The 22,063-nt window shown below is 35.2% G+C and overlaps 1 protein-coding gene across 1 annotated transcript; it reads left to right on the forward strand.

Moving 5' to 3' along the window:
- Positions 1–2,774: 2,774 nt before the first annotated feature.
- Positions 2,775–21,862, forward strand: LOC144453017 (coiled-coil domain-containing protein 85C-like). The gene is made up of 6 exons (XM_078144284.1): positions 2,775–3,744; positions 14,141–14,217; positions 14,608–14,694; positions 15,179–15,268; positions 16,003–16,104; positions 17,061–21,862. The coding sequence occupies exons 1-6, from the start codon at positions 3,117–3,119 to the stop codon at positions 17,196–17,198; spliced, it is 1,122 nt and encodes a 373-aa protein (XP_078000410.1). The 5' UTR covers positions 2,775–3,116; the 3' UTR covers positions 17,199–21,862.
- Positions 21,863–22,063: the final 201 nt, after the last annotated feature.

Here is a 22,063-nt window from a genome sequence, read left to right on the forward strand (position 1 = left end):
CAATACACATAAAGGGTGACAAATAGCAAATAATTGTCAACACATGAAGAATCATAGAAATAATACTAGTATGTTTGTTTTTTGAATACGAAAACATAATTAGATATTGATATAATCATTTACAGACAAGTTTCATAATCACTACATCTTTATAGAAATATGAGTACCCAGCAAACTTGAAAGGAATAAGTTTAGCTCCCTCCTACTTAGCAGACTCATTTTGTTTGAGACCAGGCTAATAGAGATTATCCCTTCCCTCCTCCTCCTCCTCCCACCAAACAGGAAAAATATTGTTTTGATAAGTAAAGAGGTGTCTTCGGATGCCTGAGGTCTTTGAAAGGAAGTGTGATTGTGCACATTCACTAATACCCCCACACCTAAAAGTGAATATCTCCACAAGCTATTAAGCCTTCCCAATGCCAATCATTCAGTTATCATTAGTGCAAGAAACTTGTTAGGGACAACTTTCCATGTTTGAAACAAGCACTTTGATAATACTATATTGTCTTACTCTTAGCATTGTAAAGCGCCGCCATTGTCAGAATACACTTGATGTTTTTTTTTTATTGTACATGATATCGTTGAGGGCGCAATCCTGAATGAATGTTGTCTTGCCTACTGGTACACCGATACAATCCTGGGTTCTCGTATTAATGTTGTCTTATCAACTGAACCATAAGGATTAGATAGCAACATTCTTTTTTCTGAATCAACTTTTTCTCTGCCATACTAGACATCTGTTTTCTCATCCCTATTATATTCCTGTCTGTGTACCTTTTTAGTGGGACATATTTGCTGCCATTCATTGTCGTTGCTTGCCTGTTTAGGTGACTTTCTCCCAAAAATAGTAAGCTTACATTCAAATACGAAAATTGGTTGCTTTAAATATTAAAGAAATTGTACCCTGTCATCTACTTCTTGTCAATGAACTAAATATGAAATATGTATATCGACTCAATCGCTTGTTTGGTCTATGCCATCCATGTTCACTGTATGAAATAAACATGTTTGTCTCGTCAATGCAGGCGCGGTTACCTAGCAGGTTCTAACTTATAATTATATAATTTACTTGCGAATTATAGGCTACGTGCATTTCATCAATGTCACAGTGGCATAGGAAATAGCATATGTAAAGTTGAACTCAGAGACATCCATCCATCCGACAGATTTGGATTAGGGCCTGCCTGGCCGGCGGCTACTTGAATATATCCCAACGCTTTAGTAACTTTACATTATCTCATTTCTAATCAAGTTCAAATTTCTATCAAGATCTATTTAGTTTATCCAATGGTCTTGATTTAGGCCTATAGCCTGCACTAGCTGCAACTGGGATAGTGTATTTTTTCATCAAATATCCAACGATATATTCACTTAAACATTGGTCAGTTATTTATAAAAAGGGCATTGTATCTGTTATTTGATGGTCAATATTATCTGTAGGTAATACAGTGGCGAGTTTAAGTCTTGAGCGAAAGTTTGGTTTTGAGTATGTCACCATGTTAAAACTGTACTTTTGTTACTGGGGTAACATTTTTCGATCAAATATCTACAGACATTATGTTACCCAGTGGTCGACATTATCCACAAGCAGTACACAGGTTGACATCATGGTCGCCTTTGAGGGCGCTGATTTTGGGTGTGGACCCAAAATGGCTTTCACTTTATTTATCGTGCATATAAAGATACAAAAATACGTATATCAACAGGTGATGCGATACTGATCACGGGTGTATGATATTACGAGTAAGTTATTAAACCTAACACAGGTGATGCGATACTGATCACGGGTGTATGATTTACGAGTAAGTTATTGAACCTAAAAAATTCAAAAACCGTTCCAGTTACAGCTAGTGCAGTTTTTTTTCTTTTTTTCAGTAGCTTACATGTACTGTATGCCATTAATTTCTTCATGCTAAGCTATATTAATAACATCAATCATATTTATGGGACAACTTCAAACATTATGGTTCAGTGAATAAATTGTCGATCAAATTTCCATGAGTAGGCCGAAACTGAAAATGATGTGCTGTTGATCTTCTGTAGCCCAAAAAGCGCGTCGTACGATTTTTTAAATTTTTTTTTAGAATAGGTATGTTTTTGGAATAAATCTACGCTATTATATATAAATCAAATGAATTAATTTCATTTTGCGTAAAATTGTAAACAAAAATTAAAAAAATTAAGTTTACCTTTTTAAAGTTTCGACCGACCAAAATAAAAAAAAAAAAACATGCCAAGTCCGATAGCACACTCTTCGATTTAATTAAGAATGTTTTGGTGAATGTTTGACTATTAATCCTATATAACTCATTTGTGCAATTTACCTGTTTTCCGTCTAAAACGAAAGCTCCTTCTGGGGGAAAAGGTTAAAATTCCAATATTTTTCCATAATATACGGAGTCACCATGTTGTCACTGACTACTACACACGTCAGGGCTCAGCTTTCTTGCAGGTGAGAAAAGATTTTTGAAAGTCATCACTGAGGGCGGTCTATTAAAGCCATTGCGTGAATTTAACTTACTCCCCACATGAATAATCAATTAAATATTTCAATATCTGTTAAAGTTCTGTGAAATGATTACAATTGTAAATAGCGTCTAATTAAAAAAAAACCATAAAATTATGAAAAGCAAGTGAATAAAAAGCCAAACATATTAATCACTATGTAATATGGTAAATGAAAAAGAAAGTGAGTTCCTATATGGGGAGTAAGTAGAGTTAGCTAATATGTCAAAGGTCGCCGCTTTCAGCCATTTTACCTGTCTGCCGATTTGAACTGAACATTGTCGTCGCGACGGCGAGTACGAGGACGTTATCCGTGTTGATTTTACAGGTGAAACATTTTAGTTTGAAATCTGTTGTTCAACATTTGTATTTTCTGGTAGGCATTCGTGAGCTCGAAGTGACGGACCGATGTATTTCCCTTGACTGCTAACGTTGCCGTTGTAGTCTAGTGCGTCGCGAAACCTTTTAAAAACAAGAGGTCGTAGATATATACAGAGGAACGTTTACCTAATTTTCACGGTCAGGATTTACCTTTCTTTACATCAGTATTTAATGTTTACTTTTGAATATGGTGGATATTTACTAGTCCAGATTTGTCGTACTGTCTAAAAATGGAGTCTGAGACGCTAACAGACGAGCAATTATCGAGAGCTAGTCGAGAAGAGTTGATCAAGCGACTCCGGAAATGTGAACAAGAGAAAGTGAACTTGATGATGGACCACTCAGGGTTAATGAGGGAAGTGAATCGACGAATGCAGGTACATCTATTGGAAATTCGTGGTTTAAAGGACGTAAACCAGCGACTCCAAGATGACAACCACGAACTGAGAGATTTGTGTTGCTTCCTCGACGATGACAGACAAAAGGGGAGAAAATTAGCAAAAGAATGGCAACGGTTTGGACGTTACACGGCTAGTGTTATGAGAAGCGAAGTGTCCGCGTATCAAAACAAACTAAAAGAACTGGAAGGCAAGCAGGATAATTTGGTTGATGATAATCAGGAACTGAAAGAATTGTGTATATATTTAGACCAAGAACGAGCAGGAAGTCGCAGTTCCGTATGTAGTCAATGTAGTGCTAATATGAACTCAACTGTTAGGGATCAAGGTGACGGAAGCTCCAGTGCTGATAGTAATTCCAGTCCCACCGAAACAAAGCGAGCGCATCCATTGTCTGTGAAGAACAGTCGTGAAATTATAGATAGCCAAAGACATGGCCAAAGAGGTGCAACGATAAATGGTATGTGTTTCCATAACTCTATTTACTCTCCTCCATGGTGTTTTTAATTATTTTTGATATCGATACATATATATGTAGAAAATATGACACGTGCGTAGACGTATGTTTTGGCACGCTCAGGCATAGTGCAAGGTGAAGCATAGTCCTGCTTCCATGACGGTGCACGAGTCTGTATTACTGACTTGACTCTAAACACCGTCATGCAAAGAGCAATAGAGTTTGCCTATTACTACACCGCCAGCAAAATGTACCCGCGCCAATTGCAAAAGAATTACCTACCGACCGATCAAATATTTGCAACCGATCGAATATCTACGCCATTTCGATTCCTCTGACGGTAGTATTCCCTGCTCAGATCACAAAAAGCGTCGAAATCGGACCTTTTCAAGTGCGAACTGCAACATTCAAGTAACCCTCGTAACACCGCCACATTTGATATCGTCGAGTGAATGAATAATTACCCAGAGACACTTGCGCCGACGTACGTAAGGAGAAGTGATTAAATTTACGATAGAATTTGAAAAGTTCCGATTTTGATAGTTTTGGTCATCTGCTATAGGACTTTTGCAGTCAAAATGAGGTAAACCGACTAAATAATAGATTTATTGCTAATATTTGACCACTGGGCGATTTTATTCCTTAGTTACCGGCATTTTTTGTAAGTCCGTATTTCACGGCTGGCTCTTCGCAGGACGGAGGGGGAGGGACAATTGTCAGAATCGAGTCCCGAATTCCTCCGTATGCAAGCAGGACTAGGTGAAGCAGTGAGAAAACGTTAAAACATTTGTTTACTTTTTGTTGAGTCACGTCTGCTTTGCCATAATTCCTTGAAAGGAGGAAGGGGTTCAATTAACAATTCACTAAGCTGGATATATGGGGGTAGATATTTCACATTCTCATATAATTCCGTGTCAACTCATAGGCTACAATGATGGATGAAAAGTATATACTTGTATTTTATTCCTTCTCACCATAACATGTGTCAGTAAGTAGAAAGCAAACAAAACTCCATTGACAAAAAATTATGAAAAATCATTCATTTGTCAGCCATATTACCACTTTAGCTGACTATTAAAGCTATGTAATATCTGCTTAGTGCCCAGTGGGTGTGTATTTTATGTCATTATAACTGATATGATATGATAATTATATTGTTATATTGGCATATGAAAAGTGTCTCTGAAGTGTCATAACTGCTTTTACAGTCACACATAATAGCTATTGCATAGACCATTGTTGGTCTCACTGTTTAGGCAGCAGACATCACATACCATATGAATACAAATAGACAAAACATAGGCGACAGACAAATTGTCGATATTCTGAAAACATTCCTGTTCGCATAATTTGACTCAATTATGGAAGAGGGCTGTATAGAGCAAATGGAACTGTTATGATTCAACAGAGTTTCAAACCTGCTACTTTTGTCGACATGTTTCTAACAGAAATTTACTTGCACATTTATGACTGGACTTGACCCTGCTCATAAAATGATATATGTTTGTTATTTCATTCTGTGAGTGTGTACAGTGAAGAATGAACTGTAATCATGAAAACTTTATTGCCTATTCAAAATTTAAACTGTGCATCCTTTATTTTTTTAAATCACAAATAGAACTTGAGAAGTAGTATATGTTTAAAGAATGAGCATTGAGTACAGTAGAGACTTGTACTCTGATTCGTTGCCTAAAGCTATACATGTACATCACCGAATCATCGTATATGTATTCATAAACAACTCTTTCACTTATTCCAAACAAGTTTCAATAGTTAGTGCTATGTGGAAGTTGTAGCAGTAGACAGGAGAAATCCAGACAGTAGTGTGTCGAAAACTGTACAAAATGAATATTCGTCCGTGGTCAAAGTTCATGCCTATCATAGAATCTGTTTTCAGTTTCAGCTGTATCAGTAATGTACAATTATGCACCATACCGATTTCTGTGACTTATGTCACATATCCTGGGGTTTACAACCTTCTTAATGTTTACTTTATTCACTGGAATTTAATCACCCCCTGCCAGAAGAGAAAATAAGCTACATATGTAGAAATGTCTGCTGCATGCCTGGCTTCATTTTTTGGTAACAGTAAAGCACAATCAGAAGCTGTGTAAATATTCCATCCATCAAATACTTTTGTTTAAACCCTGAAAATATACTGGCAGTGGGAACTTGTATGGTTTCACTAAAATCAGCATGCATAGCATTACCTGTGAATCATGCCAGGTAGAGTGGTTTGCAGTGTACTGGCACTGCACACCTAAAGCAGTAATTGTTCTCAACTATGTAGACTATTTCTATTTATTACAAGAATTACCTGTAGCTGTTGATAAGCAAGTCTCTTTGTTGTCTTTGTGACTCTAAGCATAGTATTGTCTGCGTATAGTTTTAGCCAAGGACAAAATGCAGGGATAACTTAAAGGATTTGAAAAGACAGGATAATCAAATCAGTGGTTTCTCTCTGGTGTATTCACTGTTAGTAACCTATTCCCATCATTAGCATCTTTCTTTAAAGGCATTGTAGAATAAATCCTGGTGTTTGTAAATTAGTTATTTCACAATAACTACACTGAATCAAATTCACTTTTAGATTTTGAGGCTGAACAAAAGCCTGTAGCAAGCAAGCAAGCAGGGGTAGGATGAGATCAATGTTATAGTTGTTCATGCTTTTTCACTATTCTTTGCAAATGATTATTTGTATACCAGTACAACAGATTATGAATACCCTGAAATACATAGATGGATTTATATTGAGAGTTTAATCATACAACATACAAAAATGTATTTCCTCAGGTGAAACACATTCCCACTCAGTTTGATTTATTTTTTGTTACCTGACAACAGTTTATAGGCCCAAAATTAAATGTGGAGTAGAGTTGTTTGACTACTATATTCTTTTGAGACAGTGCCAGTTGAGTGACCTATGTGTTAAAGTATTTGATAACTATTATGATGAAGTCTGAATATTCAACATCAGTACTGTGCTACTTACAGGTACAGACATTGTTTACTACATTGACTAGTTGTACATGTCATTGAGTGAAACAAGAATCTGTTCAACTGTTGGGACAATTGCCAAATAACATATGGTAAGAGTTGTTAACTGATATTCTGAGAACATTCTATCCTTACAGCAGCTGATTCAATGCTTATACTGTAACTGGAAGCCCTCAATGCTATGTTTCCTATTCACGCCATGATGATGTTTTTATTAGCAGGATAGCTTCCCTGCAGAAAGACTGGCTCCCTCCTTCCTACCTATCCAGTCTTTCTTGCATCTAGTTCGAACTGTACTTGGCAGTTACAATATATATGAGCGTCATCACTCATTGCCACCCTATAGGCATAAATAAGTTGCATATAATTCACATGAACAATAATGGTAAAGAAGGATTGATTATGTAAGCAGGGATTTAAATTCAGGACATGTTTCTTTAACCCTAGACTTTCAATTGACAAGTTTGTCTGTTCAGACTTCATGATGATAAATACTGAATTATGATAATGTTATTTGTGTAGATGTTAAACCATATGGTGGGTGGCCCATTCCCAATACCTACTCCACATGGTGTTAACTGGAAGTGACCCAAAACGACTGAATATATCAAAACTGGAATCAGACATGCCTTCACACTTACAAAAGTGATGTAAATATATCACTACAATCTTCTGAAGTACATCTTTTTGTAAGTGATGAACTGCTCAAAAATATAATGTTTTGCACAAAGCATGGAGGTAGGAAAAGTACTACATTGTACCTCTGTGTACAAAGTAATGGGATTGTCCCTGGCTGACAAATATGGTCCAAGCTGTGGATGAGGAAAAGCTTTATGCAGACAATCAGAGATGCTTTGGTCTAATCCCTTTGGCGTGGGTTGGTGGATAGCCCAGACAGCATTGATTTTTTGCATTGTCTAACCACAAATTTAAAAGGAAGTACATGCTCATTAAAATTGTATGATTTCTACATGTGCAAAAAGAATGTGTGGTATTTTACCTTTTAATTGTAATTACAGGGTTAAAGACCAGGAAATGGGGTCAACAACACATTCATAACATTTCAAACACATACATGTGTGGATTCACAGTGCTATCAGTCTCAACTCAGTATGTTCTGGGATTAGATACACAATACTAGAATACCATAGGACTAGATAGCTATAGACACACAGACAGACCAACAGGCTAGCAAGCCGATGACAACTCTTTCTCAGTATTCCTTCATATTTGATATATTTGTAGAGTGATAATTAAATGATTTGTGTGCACATCAAAGTTGTTCTACTGTTGTGAGTTTCTCACCTCAGGCTCATTAAGGATTCCATCATTTGTCAGCCTGAAAGTCTATTGTACAAATGGGAACTTGTTGAGTTCACATCTAAAGTTATTCTACCACAGTTGTTCTACTCAGTTTATCATATATTATGTGTTCCACACCTCATTCTGAATTCCATCAATTGTCAGCCTCAATTGTACAAATGGAAATTTGTTGAGTTCACATTAAAGTTATTCACAAATAGAAACTTGTTGTGTTCACATCTAAAGTTATTCTGCCCTGGTTGTTCTACTCCCCAGTTTATCATCTGTTACATGTTCGTCACCTCATTCCAAATTCCATCAATTGTCAGCGTTAAAGTCTATTATACAAATGGAAACACAGAATTGTAGTTTCTTTCATAACAGAACCAAGGAGATAAAATATAAACACCATTCAAGTAGATTTGTTCACACTCACAAGAATACATCTTACAGAGCGTTGTATGGTGTCATGACCCTCTAAGAGTTACTTCTACTATGTCAACTGTGTAGCATACCACAAATTACATGTATTCAAATCAAATAAAAGCTATCTACTGCCAAGTGCTATATAATGCATAGATACCAGGCAAATATGTCATGGCTTTTGATGGTTTTATATATATTGTATATTCTTGAAATTTGTATGTTATGATATCTGAACCCATCCTGTCCTCTCTACCACACTCATTCTATCTACATGTTGGAATGCTATTTACAGTGACTCAAAGTTTCAAGTTATGTGCCACTTTGATGGTATTTCCTTTCCTTTGGTTCATATGCAGTCTGGTTCATATGCAAACACTGTAATAATTTAAACATATGATTACATACAAATCTGTTTGACTATGGTCTTATACAAAATGTATATTGTGCAAGTTATATCAAATCATTGGCATACAGTACACACTCTATCACATCAGAAAGGGTATTTGAAAATCAGTTCATTTGATATATTTTCCAACATCTGTTTCTTTCATGAGTGTCATTGTGTTTAATGTACTGAATACTGATCTGTAGGAACACATGTATATCATATAGAATGCCCCAGTTTTAAGTTCCTAACTCATAAATTGCTAGAGTATATGCAAGAGTAACCTTTTATAATGTCAAATACAGAATGCTGAAATATGACACTGGTGCCATGCCTGACTGTTTTTTGTGATGAACTCACCATAAAACTTCTCAAGTAATAATTGAAAAGCTTGAAATCAGTGGACCGGGTCAGAGGTTAAACTTTATAGAAAGTTCACAAACTCAATTTGCTTTCACACTGGAGTCATTAGGGTTGTCTTACAATGATCATGATGATGATAATCCTTCCGGTTTTTTTCCTTGCTTTATATTTGCCTTCCTGTTCTTTTGTGTCTTTTGTTTCAACAATTTAATTCATAAAACAGTTGAACTGTGCTCCCTTTTGAACCTGAGTACATACTCAGGTGCAATAAGTATGCAAAATGTTACTGTAGGTATACTGTAATACTGAAACAATTAACATGAAGCGTTTTGGAAAACCTGTATTTATTATACTGGAGCAAATACATTTTCATGTTAACATGTGCATTTTGTGGATTTGCTTCTTTTTTTGTTTTATGTGTAAAGCTTGTATTTGCATGCATAGCAATTTTTTGGCATATGAAACTCTCACATGATTTGGATGTTTGAATTTTCCATATAAGAAATAGCCTTCTCTCCTGAAGATAGTTTTGTTCTAGAAGTTGTCAGTACATGTATATATGTTCTTGTCGCAGTGACTTTAACTAGAAATCTATCTATGTCATATCTCCAAATTATACAACTTGTTATATAGAGTTCACATAATTTATCTACAAATTAAAAAAATTACTGTTTGTAGCCAAGTGTACTCTCTAATATTGTCAGTATTAGAATGCAAGAACTTTTATCTTTGGTTATGGTATATGTGGCAGATAAGCCAAATAAGTTACTCCAAGCTTCTCCTTTTACATACCTCCATGCTACAACTATTAAAAGTAGTCTACAAATCACATCACTGGGTTGGATAAGTAGCACTCAATATCTACAAACAAGTATGGCCATGGCTGCAGCCCAGGGACTTGTTGTGGTCTCACTATGTCAAACCCACCTTTCAAAGCACTTTGAAAGGTAGGTAGGCCTGAGACAGAGCATGACAGGTTTCTGACTAGGATGGCCATATACTGAGAAATAAAGTAACAATTGCTGCTGTTGTTGCTGATTTTATAAGGAACACTTGCACTTTTGGAACTCATGAATTGATGTTTGTCATATGATATACAGAGTTCAAATGATTCAAGTCTGGGGAAACAAATGTGTACATATAATAATGGTAAATGTAAAATCATCCTGTATTTTTTTTAATGTGACCAAAGAGTTGTTTGTTGTAGTACTTATAATATATGTATTTATGTATAGGTAAATGAAGCAGCTCATTTTTTTTCTCTTGATGAAATGGATATTGAAGATGAACCTAGAGTAAATAAAGTTAGAATGATTTTATATGGTCAGTAGAAACAGTGATGAAATCTGACTGATGCAAGAACCATGTCTGTAGTTCTCTGTAGAGTAGACCTTCAAGTCACTCCATGATGGTGTGTCACACATACATGTAATAAGGCTTGTGCAGTGAGAGTGACAGTGCTGTGTTATGCTAGTACATAATATTGGAAATCCATATCTTGCATAGATCAACAAACAAGCTGTCAGTAGTAGGACAAATGCAAACAATTATTTCCATAGTGATCATGGTTTCCAATAACCAGTAATCTGTTATCAAAACAGGAATTGCCAGTATAATGAAGTTTTCAACAACAAGTGCTGGTAAAAAAAAAATGTTATACCTGGTAGCTTAATCGATAATTGAATTTGATATATGAAAAGTTAATAAAATTGTGTATACTTGATACTATCTTAACAGAAGAATATATTAATGTGTGAATGTAATTAACTTTTATTGTTTCCAAGAAAAGACAGAGTATAACAGTTACTGCATGGTGGTGGTGGGTGGTGGTGGTGGTGGTGGTGGTGGTGGTGGTAGTGGAGGTGGGGGTGGGGTGGGTTATGAAATGTTATTTTCAGTACTGGTAAAATTTGCTGGTTTCAGCATGGGTTATTAAATGTCTACATGAACAGGTACTTTCATTTGTTCACAAATTCAATACTGGTGTCTGTTATTTCTGCACATTTAGTTTTGCTCTTCACTACTGAAGTGTATGTGACATCACTTAAGGCTTTTAGTCACTTGAAACTTTTAAAAATTGATTTATTGAGGTGAAAAATCTAATAGATTAGTTGACCTTACAGGATTGAGCAAAGCATCATGTTTAACATCAACAAAGGAGACCCATACCTTCGACCTGTTTTCTCATTTGTCACATTCTATCTCGACCAAAGCTCTGTGTCATTATTCAAACACAGTATATGACTATGAGGCAAATCAACCTTGAAGCATGTGAGGTAATGTGTTCAAACTTGAAGCCTTGTCCAACCCTATCATTAGATCCCTTGGCTAGTACAATATTGGCTCCATGGGTTTGACACAGACTAGATATGTAGTTGGTGTGATCTAGCCTGTTGATTTGAACTATAAATGTACGTAGAACAAGCGTTCTGTTTGTGTTGTGCTGATAAATGGTCATAGTTGCCAAGCATTGCCAAAAAATTCAGACAGGTGAATACAAATTGAGTTAGAGCACAGAAAACATTGAATAATAGAATGTAGATAGGATTACACTTTATGGTGGCAGAGATTGATGAAGTCAAAGTGATATGTTCAGTGTATCGGAAAGATATTTGTACCCTGTAGGTATTCCCCAAAGAGAACATAGAGAAGTACTGCTACATGTACATGTAGTTACTAAAATACATCTTTTGTGTAATTCCTATAAAGATATATGTGTGTGTCACTGTGTGCGTATTTCAGAGTTGTATTTCTTGTGTTTTAAAATAGTCTGTAATTGAATTCTCATCCTGTGATATAAAGGTAGCCACATATAGCAAAAATTTAGTGCAAAAATAAACTGAACTACAATTCAAATAGTGGAAAAATATCCTGACATTTGGGAATTCTGTGTAATAAGGAGAAATCAGGTAAAACTTCCATATAATATTGTACTATAATTTTGATTGGTTCCCCAGTAAAATGACTATCGAACTTTGATAGATTTTACAAACATACAATGTACCACCATTAGCAACAGCACTTATGACTGTATCTGTATGTGTACATGTATATTTTAAAAATGTAGGCGCCAGGGTTTACAAATATTTTATACAATAAATTCATTTTTCCACGGTCTAGAAAGACATGGCCCTGTTGTGAAGAACTCAACAAAAAGAAAGTTATAAACAAATCAATGTATATATACTTTTACACATAGGTTGTATAAGACTATGTAGTGTGTTTCACAGCATGATAAATGTCAAAGTGTTTTGCCTTTAGGGGTGTCTTATGTAAATACCCACCTCTTTTCATTGTATCATACATATGAGGGGTCAATTAGCCTGGGTGGTCATGCAGCAAGGAGGCTGTAGGTATATTGACCTGGTACATACATATGTATAGACTGTATAGTTACAGCCCAGAGACTTGTCTTGATGTTACTGTCTAGAGAACTTCTTGAAATAGTAACACTAAAGTACAAGTCTCTGGGCTAGTAATTTATTCATGTAATAAGGAGGCTCTAGGTGCAGACCTGTACTTATGTGTACAGAAGAAATGTTTGGTGATTCACCAGACAGGGATCTGTAAGATTTAAAGCTGGTATTGAATTTGACACCAGTGTGATGTCTGATCCATGCTGTTGGAGTGATTTGTGTGTCACTGTTTTGTGAAAAATTAAAAATGCATACAGCCAGGTACACACATGACTGGTGATGATGATGACTTTTCTTTTACTCTGTGAGATATGAAATGCTATACCAAGACTCTAGTTAGTCAATTGCATCATATTTGAAAGACAGAAAATGTAGGGAAGAGAAAAAGCATAATAATATCAATATTTGAAAGTGCTCATCCATATGATAATTCATATTTTAGTATTGTAATGTACAGATGAACCATTGCTCATGTGTCGTGCTAGAGACACGGTTAACTTATATAACCACCATAACCACCATTCCTCTCAATCTGTGCAAATTATAATATATACATTTATAACTACCCTTCCTTTCAATCTGTGCAAGTTGTCAGGATAGTAACTATTAAAGTTAGTACCAGTAGTATACAATGTATATTGCAGTTGCACTGAGGCTATGAGTTTGTGTTCATTTGTTTGTCTTGTTCATGAAACTGAAGTACCGCTATTGCCATAGTGACGTAAGTTTTCTTCAAATCACACAAGACATTACAAATGAACCACTTCCCACTTTATGTTAAGATTTTAAAGAGACTTTGTTATTGTATAAAACCCTCTCTATATCCGTGTAAGTTACCAAGATACTAGACTAGTAATAGTGTAAACATCTTACATTGAAAAGCTCTGAATCACTGTGTTTATTTGCTAATCTAATTCTGGAAACTCAAGTATTGCCATCATCACTTTAGATTGTTTACTTCATACTGGTACAAATATAGAACCACTTTCACATTAAATCTGTCAGAATTTTAAAAAGAGTCTAAATGATATACACACACACTCTCCTCCTTATCAGTGCAAGTTGCCAGGTTACTAGTACATGTAAATCGTATTGCAATCACACTGTGGCTGTGTGTTCATTTATTTATCAAAAGTGCTTGAGACTCAAGTATCGCCATCATCACAAAAGTATGAAATAGATGATAGCTACTTGATGTTATCGCTCCTGAAAATATTGGTATAACCACATCTAGACTAACAATTGTCAGTGTATGTAAACAGGTATTGTTGCTTGCTGTCGTATGGATTACATTTGACCACAGGCAATATGACCAGCAAGTCATACCATATGTACGTATTCTGTGTGTTTCTATTCTAGTCATGTCGTGTAGTAGTGACTACCTCATACTAGCATACTTGTTGCATTCAAACAAATGTAACCAGGGAGAAGACTTCATGTGTTGGAAAAATTATTCGCAAACCACGAAACAGTGTTGTTTCATTTATTTTCTTATTTTTTGTCCAACTAGAACAAACACTTCAATATATAAAGCATTTAGAAGAATACGTTCATCGATTAGAAGAGGATAAACGCCAGCTGGCTCAGGTAAGTGTGGTGTGTATTCATAGATGTGTTCATGAATCACTTTTCCGTGTACGGGTTGGGTAAAAGGTCAAATAGCAAGTGGTGCAACAGTAATGCATTACCTTGGAGAGATCGGTAAATCAGTGACAGTAGAATAGAGACATGTGTTACCTAAATGATCAATTGTATGCAAGTACACAGCAGTGCACTCGGTCAACCAGTCTTGGTATTGCATTTAAAATAGGAACTAATTTGCATTCTACATAGTCAACCAGTGCTGGCACAGTGACAGCAGTTCATTCTTGTTGATGCAAATAACATTCTCCTCATGATGAGTTCATTGTTGTTTATAAACACAGCACACATGTTTGCGATGTCGCCTGATTTTTTTTTAATTGAATTGATTTTCAGGTGGTTGACAGAACAGGTCATGGTGAAGGTCAAAGAGATACAAGATTTACCCACAATTCTGCCAACTACAGAGACCTGCCAAATGCAGTAAGTCAGAGTTTATACATCCTAAACGTGTAGTGTATGTGAAGTGTTACATGTATGTCTGCTGGAGTTGAGCATCCATTTGATATGTCTACTATACTTAGATGTTTTCATGGTTGTAATTGTTATAGATCAAGTGATGTCATGGTTCAAATGTCTCCACTGTCCAAAACAGAAGTCAGATGTTTGCATACATGATTCTAAAAGTTCAGTTATGTGACAAATGGAAGATTAGTGTATATACCATAGGAAGGGTTGTTATTGTTAGTGGGTGCCAGAAAACCATAATATCCCTGTGTTTATTTTGCTTATTAAACTGCCAACAGAAATGAAGCGATATGAATTATAAGGAATGTGATTATTGTATGTTCAAAGCATATTTCAAGATATGTGTACCACCAGTAGTGTATGTATAGGTTGGGATTTTAATGGAAATTATGGATGGAATCCTAACAACACTGTATACTTGATGTTATTTGTTCTGTAGTCTTCCCAAAGACAGCTTTCCAACACTGATGTTGGATTTGCACCAACCAATCTGCCAAACAAACCAGAAGCAGTGGTTCATGCCATGAAGGTAAACGTTTGGCTTGATTTGATTTGATTTGATTAACTTTGGTATGATCTGGCTATTGGTGTGTCCTGTATTACTTTGGTTTGATGTGGTTTAGTTTAGTTAAATCTGATAACATGCTATAGTTTGGTGTAATCTGGTTAACCTTGGTGTGTCCTGTATTACTTTGGTTTGATGTGGTTTAGTTTGGTTAAGTTTAATAACTTTGCATAGTTTGGTTAACCTCAGTGTTTGCTACTTTACTTGGGTTTGATGTGGTTTAGTTTGGTTAAGTTAATAACTTGTATATAGTTTGGTTAACTCTGGTGTGTACTGTTTGTGATTTAGTTTAGTGAATTTATTTAGTTTTGATTGATCTGGTTTGTTTTCAATAGTATATGCTGCACTGGTGTTAAAGCATTAGGTACAAATTGGATTGAGTAGATAACTTTGATGGCCATGTCTTAATTCAATAGTGTGCATGCTCTAATAAAACTTCCCCAATTGTTTGATGGCATATATGTTGTAATTTACATCAGCATACTCCTATCTCAATATAAATGTAGACTTTCAGATTTCCTTAGTGGTTCCATACTACACTTTCTATATTTCACTGTAAAATTAAAACCATCCCAGTAACTATGAGTCCACTGTTTATATATCAAATCATTCCAAAGTAACATTCATGGATGAACCCTGTATCTGTTCACATTCAGTTTCAGTTTTGACACTGTGTCTGTGATCCCATTACATTGCAGGTGTTAGAGGTACATGAACATCTAGACAGACTGAGCCTTGAACATACAGATACTGATGGTATGAATGCAAAGGAAGCAGCTATTGTTAGAGAAATGTGCAATGTAAGTACAGTACTGTTGACAGAATAGGTATAATATTACAATAGGTAAGTGATGAAGAGGTTTATTTATTATGACTGATAAAAACTCAAAATGTTAGTGAGAGATTCTGTAAAAATAAAAGGCATTAGGTATATTACATCCAAAGTACAACATTCATTAAAATACTGTCCATTCAAATCTGTTACTGTTTTCCAACATCCCCACCCTCACCATCCTACCCTCGCATTTAAAATAACACTTTTGTTTCGGACAAACCACAATGATGGAAAAACAGTATTAGCTTGACACTCCATTTTGCAAGTGAAAATTTATGAACAGCTTGTATGTGTTTGATAAAAATACATATTCATGTTACTACAACTGTGCGGCACAGAGCTCAGCAGTTAAATGTTTGCCATTATGTGGATCAATTTAATTAATAGAGCTAATACACATGTACATGCATACCCTGTTAACATAACTGTACTTCCCTAATAGATTACAAGATACCGGCTGTTTGCCATACCTGCAGATTGCAGCCTTGAGTATAAAAATAGCTCAGTCTGCTGGTACATAAAAACAAGAGAAGGTTAATAGACTGATAATACATCCAATTATGCCACATTGCTAGACCTCGGTGTTTGAATCAGATTACATGTACCTCTATCAATGGAGCCATGGGGATTGAAGAGAAGCATTTCTTTTGTTCAATACCAACTTCTTCACCCAGATAACTGTCTTTCACATCCAACTTTAAAATCCTAATGTGACATTAACCTTTGATTAATTATAGAAATTATAATAATGCATTGAACAGTTAGGATTGAGACAGTAAAACCCTATGTTCATATACGTGGTCAGAGTTTTCTAGCATTACATTTCAACCTTTACAGCAACTCCTTAAATTCCATGAATACCTTGTCAATATTTGTACACACAAGGGTACCAGTAACATGTCTGTATTTTCTTACTCACAGGTTGTATGGCGTAAGCTAGGTGATTCAGACCAAACTCAAGGAAACAGAAAGGATCCAGGGTCAGCACTACCAGGTGGGAGTAGCAGTAGTAATAGTAACAGTCAACCTGTAAATAAAAGAAGACTTTACCTCCAGTAATATTATTATGACTCCTCTTAGTCGAAGTCAAGAAGACTGAAAGGATATAATATCTATATTTTTGTAAAAGTATTTTCTATTGTTATTATTTCAATAGCAATGTTGTGACATTTACTGTGGGTGGGGGTCAGATTGGGTTCAGAAACTCTAGATTGTCAATACAGCATGGTCTAATACTAAAACTTATGTGCTCACCCAAAATAGATTATGTTGTTTTTGCGATGTGAGGTTTTCCAAGGACAAAACAAAGCTAAGAGGTCAGGCTATGTTTACCATATATGTATTTGTTTTTCCTCTTACAAATTCTTAAACTAAATATTGAAATTATAGTTGTTTTATTCAATCATGTATTATTGAGCGAGGGAAAAACATGTACTGGTATGTTCTGTGCAGTGATTCAATATATGACAGTGTTAAATGTGTCTTCCTTTGATGTTAAAAGAAAACTTGTTTATAATTGCTAAATGTCAAGATTGAAACATAACACAGAACTGTTTTGAGTTATAATGTTTTTTTTGTTGACATGATCAGATTGTATTGCTTTGTACCCGCAGACTCAGTTTTATCACATAGAACACAGCAATGGTGATATAAAATTGCTAAACTAGTGTGCTGCACCAAAGTATAAACGTCACATGTTCTATTTTGATGGGGGGGGGGGGGGTCACCATTGCAGTGTAGACAGTCAGCTGTATGTAAGTATGGTATAGTTGTATGTTGAGGTTCTGTTCAGTTTTTGCTCCTTTTCAATCATTCTGTCAAATATCAGTGTACTGTCTGCATGTGTTCTTTATTTGAAGTATGTATTTTAAGTGATCCTGTATGACCTGTCAACTTTCCTCACATATTTATGACTGCGTGATGTGTTATCAGTCTGTCAAGACATGTAGGGAACCATAAATAAACTAAAATAGAAAACTATTTGTTGAAAAAAATGTCTTCAATTTTCAAGTATATTTATAAAATATAAAATATGAAGTTCCCACTAGCAAAGTTCTGCTAACAGGACTTCCTTCTGCACCAGCTAGGCTATGATTTATGCAATATACTGTGCTACCTCAGATTTTCACTGCCAATTTTATTTGGAACTAGTACTGTACTAAAAAAAATACTTTATAGTTTTATGTACCATACCAGACAGAGTGCACTTTGCTTTTAATTCAGTTCAATGCACACCTTATAACTGGTATGCAGCAAACCCCAAAGAGATATGTAGAGATTTCTTAACACCAGCAGATGTTTGTATTTTTGTTGTGTTTTATTTATGAATAGAGAAACAGCCAAACCTTTCAGTGCATGATAAAGTACATCATTTTATATCTATATATATACCATGTGGTGAAATGATTGATAGTTATTGTCTTGTCCCAGATATCCTGCATGCTTCTATAAAACTTCCCCTTAGTGTAGATAGGCATGACCTTGGCTAGATCACATCAACTTAGAAGTACAGTCACAAGTGTACATCAATCACTGCATGTCCTACATAACACCCCTGCAATTACTTAGAGAGTACTTTAACATGTATAGAGTGATGGCAAACCTTTCACCATGGATTTGAATGCTAGTGGGTACTCATAAAGACCATATGGCCGTTGGTTCTGTGTACAGATATATTTGAGCCATTAGTGTCCCATGTTCATTGTGTAGTACAGTTTTATCATGGACATTACATGTCTTCAGACATTTTATTGTCTCTTTCTTCTTTGAAAGGATGAGTAAGGTTTTCTGAAAGCTGATCTCAAGATAAACAGATAAATCATTCCCTAGTGTATACCTATGGTCCAACTACATCCGGTAACAGCACTACAAATTGATTCCCAATATCACCTCATAATATCAAACCATAGGGAAATCTGACAAGATGCATACACTCAAATGTGTTACATCTGTTTTGTTTTTCCCTTTGCTAATGTATGTCTGTGCTTGTTATGACAAAGCTTTGTATGGAAGGCTTCAGAGGTGGCATACTAAAATCTTCAGAAATCATCTCATGAGAAACTTTAATCTGACTTAAAGCTTAGCAATTAATTCTCATAATTTATACATTTTGCCAGATTGAATATGTCTTCTATGTGATTGCCTGTCTTGATATTACATGTACTTAGTAATCACAGCTCCCACACACAAATTCACTGGAATGTTTTACACAATCAAACAAAGTTTTTTGTAAATGCCCCCCAAAAAATCAATTTAATCTCATCATTTTCATTTAATGAAATTGATTCAAATTGAAGTAAAAACAGTACAGAATTCTGGGAAATTAATTTGGCCTTTCCATTTTCTAGATGCTCACATTCTGTATATTATTAATTCACTAAAAGATAATTCACTAAAAGATGTTTCTGAAGTGAGATTATAAAGTGTGTCAAAGTCTTGTCAACTAGCCATGAACCATGGATTTTAAAGATCACCCAGTGATCTTTTTTTTTTGGTTGTTTTAAATGATTTCTTGATGATTAGCAGTACAGTGTTTCAGTTTTAGAACCTTAACGTGTAAAGTGTTCATGTGTGTGGTCTACTTCTTCAGTCACTGTATACTGTTTGTTTCAGTCAGTGAAATGAACCAGTGGTGTTTAAACACTGCCTTGTATATATCACCATCTACTCTTCAATGTTTTCTTGAACTAACTTTCAAAGCTTTGCAATGTCAGCTCGGTGTCTTATAGATTTGGAGAATATTGTGATTTTTATGACCTTTCTTGACACTGTAATGACACTGGGTGTAGCTTCCTAAATGATAACAATTTGATGGGATAAAGCCAAGACTAGACTCTAAAGTGCACTGTGTTAGTGTCTTGTCTACAAACATTGTGTAGAAGTATGAATGAATATGGTTTATTCAGTACTTTGGCCACTGGCCTTGAGTAAAGATACAGTAAGCGAATTTATTCAGTACTTTGGCCACTGGCCTTGAGTAAAGATACAGTAAGTGGACACATTGTGTGGAGCAGACTATTGTAGACTGTCCGACTACTACCCACAACTGTATTGTACTGTTTAAATCAAGACCTGTGACAGTACCAACCTAACCCTCATACTTCAGTATCCCTAACCCAAGTGTCGCAGTCCCCTGTCACTTAGCCAAGCTTCCACAATGGGCTAAGGTAAACAGAATATTCATATACTGGACCCAGTGTTCTATTTCATTAACTTTCTGCTTCTCATTAATACTTTTTATATGGTTCTGTGCATTTCTCATCATGATATTGTGTAAAGTTGTTCAATAAACTATTTTGTTTTCCATTCAAAACAGACAAAAAAGAAGTAGAGAAATTAGTAAATGTAATAGATCAGAATTTATCTCCTTGAAAGGGCAAATTTATGATTGGAATTTATGAGTGAGAAAAAGTTTAAATTTTAAAATATTCTTGATGTTTTTTGTATGTGACCATGTTAAAGACAAAATAGTCTGTGCTAAATAGATCAATTCATTTGTGATATTATGTGCATTGTCAATGAAAATATTTTCCCCAATGACAGAACAGGGAGTTTGTATTTCTCCAGTGAAGGAGGAATACTCAATAATAATTATATATGTACCTTTGTAACCATATTTGATTTTTCAGTTTTTAAACAAATTATTTAGACTTTTCTCAAACCTGAGATGTTTTCAGAATATGTTATTTAATTTGAACCTTACAGCATTGTACAAAAAATTTTATTGTATTAATATTGTACAACTCTTTACAAGACAAACTTTATGTGATGATGACTCACAGCACTATTTCTTGTAGGCTTTTTTCTTATTTACATATTTTTGTTCTGGTTACTCATGAGCACTGCATTCGTAACTGCCATAGTGTGTAATTTAGTGCCTCGTTTTGTATGGCGCCCTCTATAGTCCATTAAATGGAGGCCAGCAATATTAGTAAGTGACAGGGTAAAAAATAAAAGTAATCTTTTGAATACTATTGTAAATTAGTTTATGCAAATGTTACCAGGTTAGTCTTCTTTTACTCAATAAGTGCATATGATTATGCAAAGAATATGTAGAAAACGAAAAATGGAACAATTATTTTCACAACAGCATGATTGTGCTAGTGGGGTCAGTTAGTGTTGTACTGGTTTTGTGATAGCTTAAAGCCCTAGTGCATTCTCAATGTAGTGCTGAGCTTTTTACTTTTATGTGCGTTTTTCACATTGCTTTGATTAGAGCTAGATTATGCCTTTGATGTCAATGGCTCATTTGTATGGAACTTTTCAGACATAGTGTTTGTCGATGTACATATTGTTTTAATATCAGTGTTTGAGTTCAGTCTCATTGAATGGATCAGCATTCTGTATCTACCATTCCATACTGTGCTGAAATAAAGACTGCAAGATATCCAAACTGCAGACTTCCTTGCTGTTACCACAACAGTGTTGAGCTAAAACTCTATTTTATGAACAAGTTTCACCAATTCCAAATTGTTTTAAAGAGTATTGTATATTCTCATTCAAATGTTGGAGTGTTCATCAATACATGTACAGGTGTATATATGAACTGAAAGGACCAAATGTAAAACAAAAGGTTTAACAATGTGGACATTGAGGGCGCTGTTTAGCACCCTCATCAGTTGGAGAATGATATGGTATGTGTAATGTTAGCTGGACCACAGACTTTCTTACTTGTCTGTGGCTTGACGAATGGTGAGGGAAGTGAGATCATTCTTGTAGAGAAGTCACCAGTATGTCATACTGTCATTGTGAATAAAATATGATATTATGTTAATATTATAGGATTGACAGGCTTGTTTTGTGTATCTCTCCCACCACCCACCACCACCACAAAATATCTCATGCAAATTGAATAGACAATAGACAGCATTGTAGTTCAGGACACATGTATGTAGTCATTTTGTAGCACAACCAAACAAAGGCTA

The sequence above is a fragment of the Glandiceps talaboti genome, chromosome 2 (assembly GCF_964340395.1).
Source record: "Glandiceps talaboti chromosome 2, keGlaTala1.1, whole genome shotgun sequence".
In the NCBI taxonomy this organism is placed as follows: domain Eukaryota; kingdom Metazoa; phylum Hemichordata; class Enteropneusta; family Spengelidae; genus Glandiceps; species Glandiceps talaboti.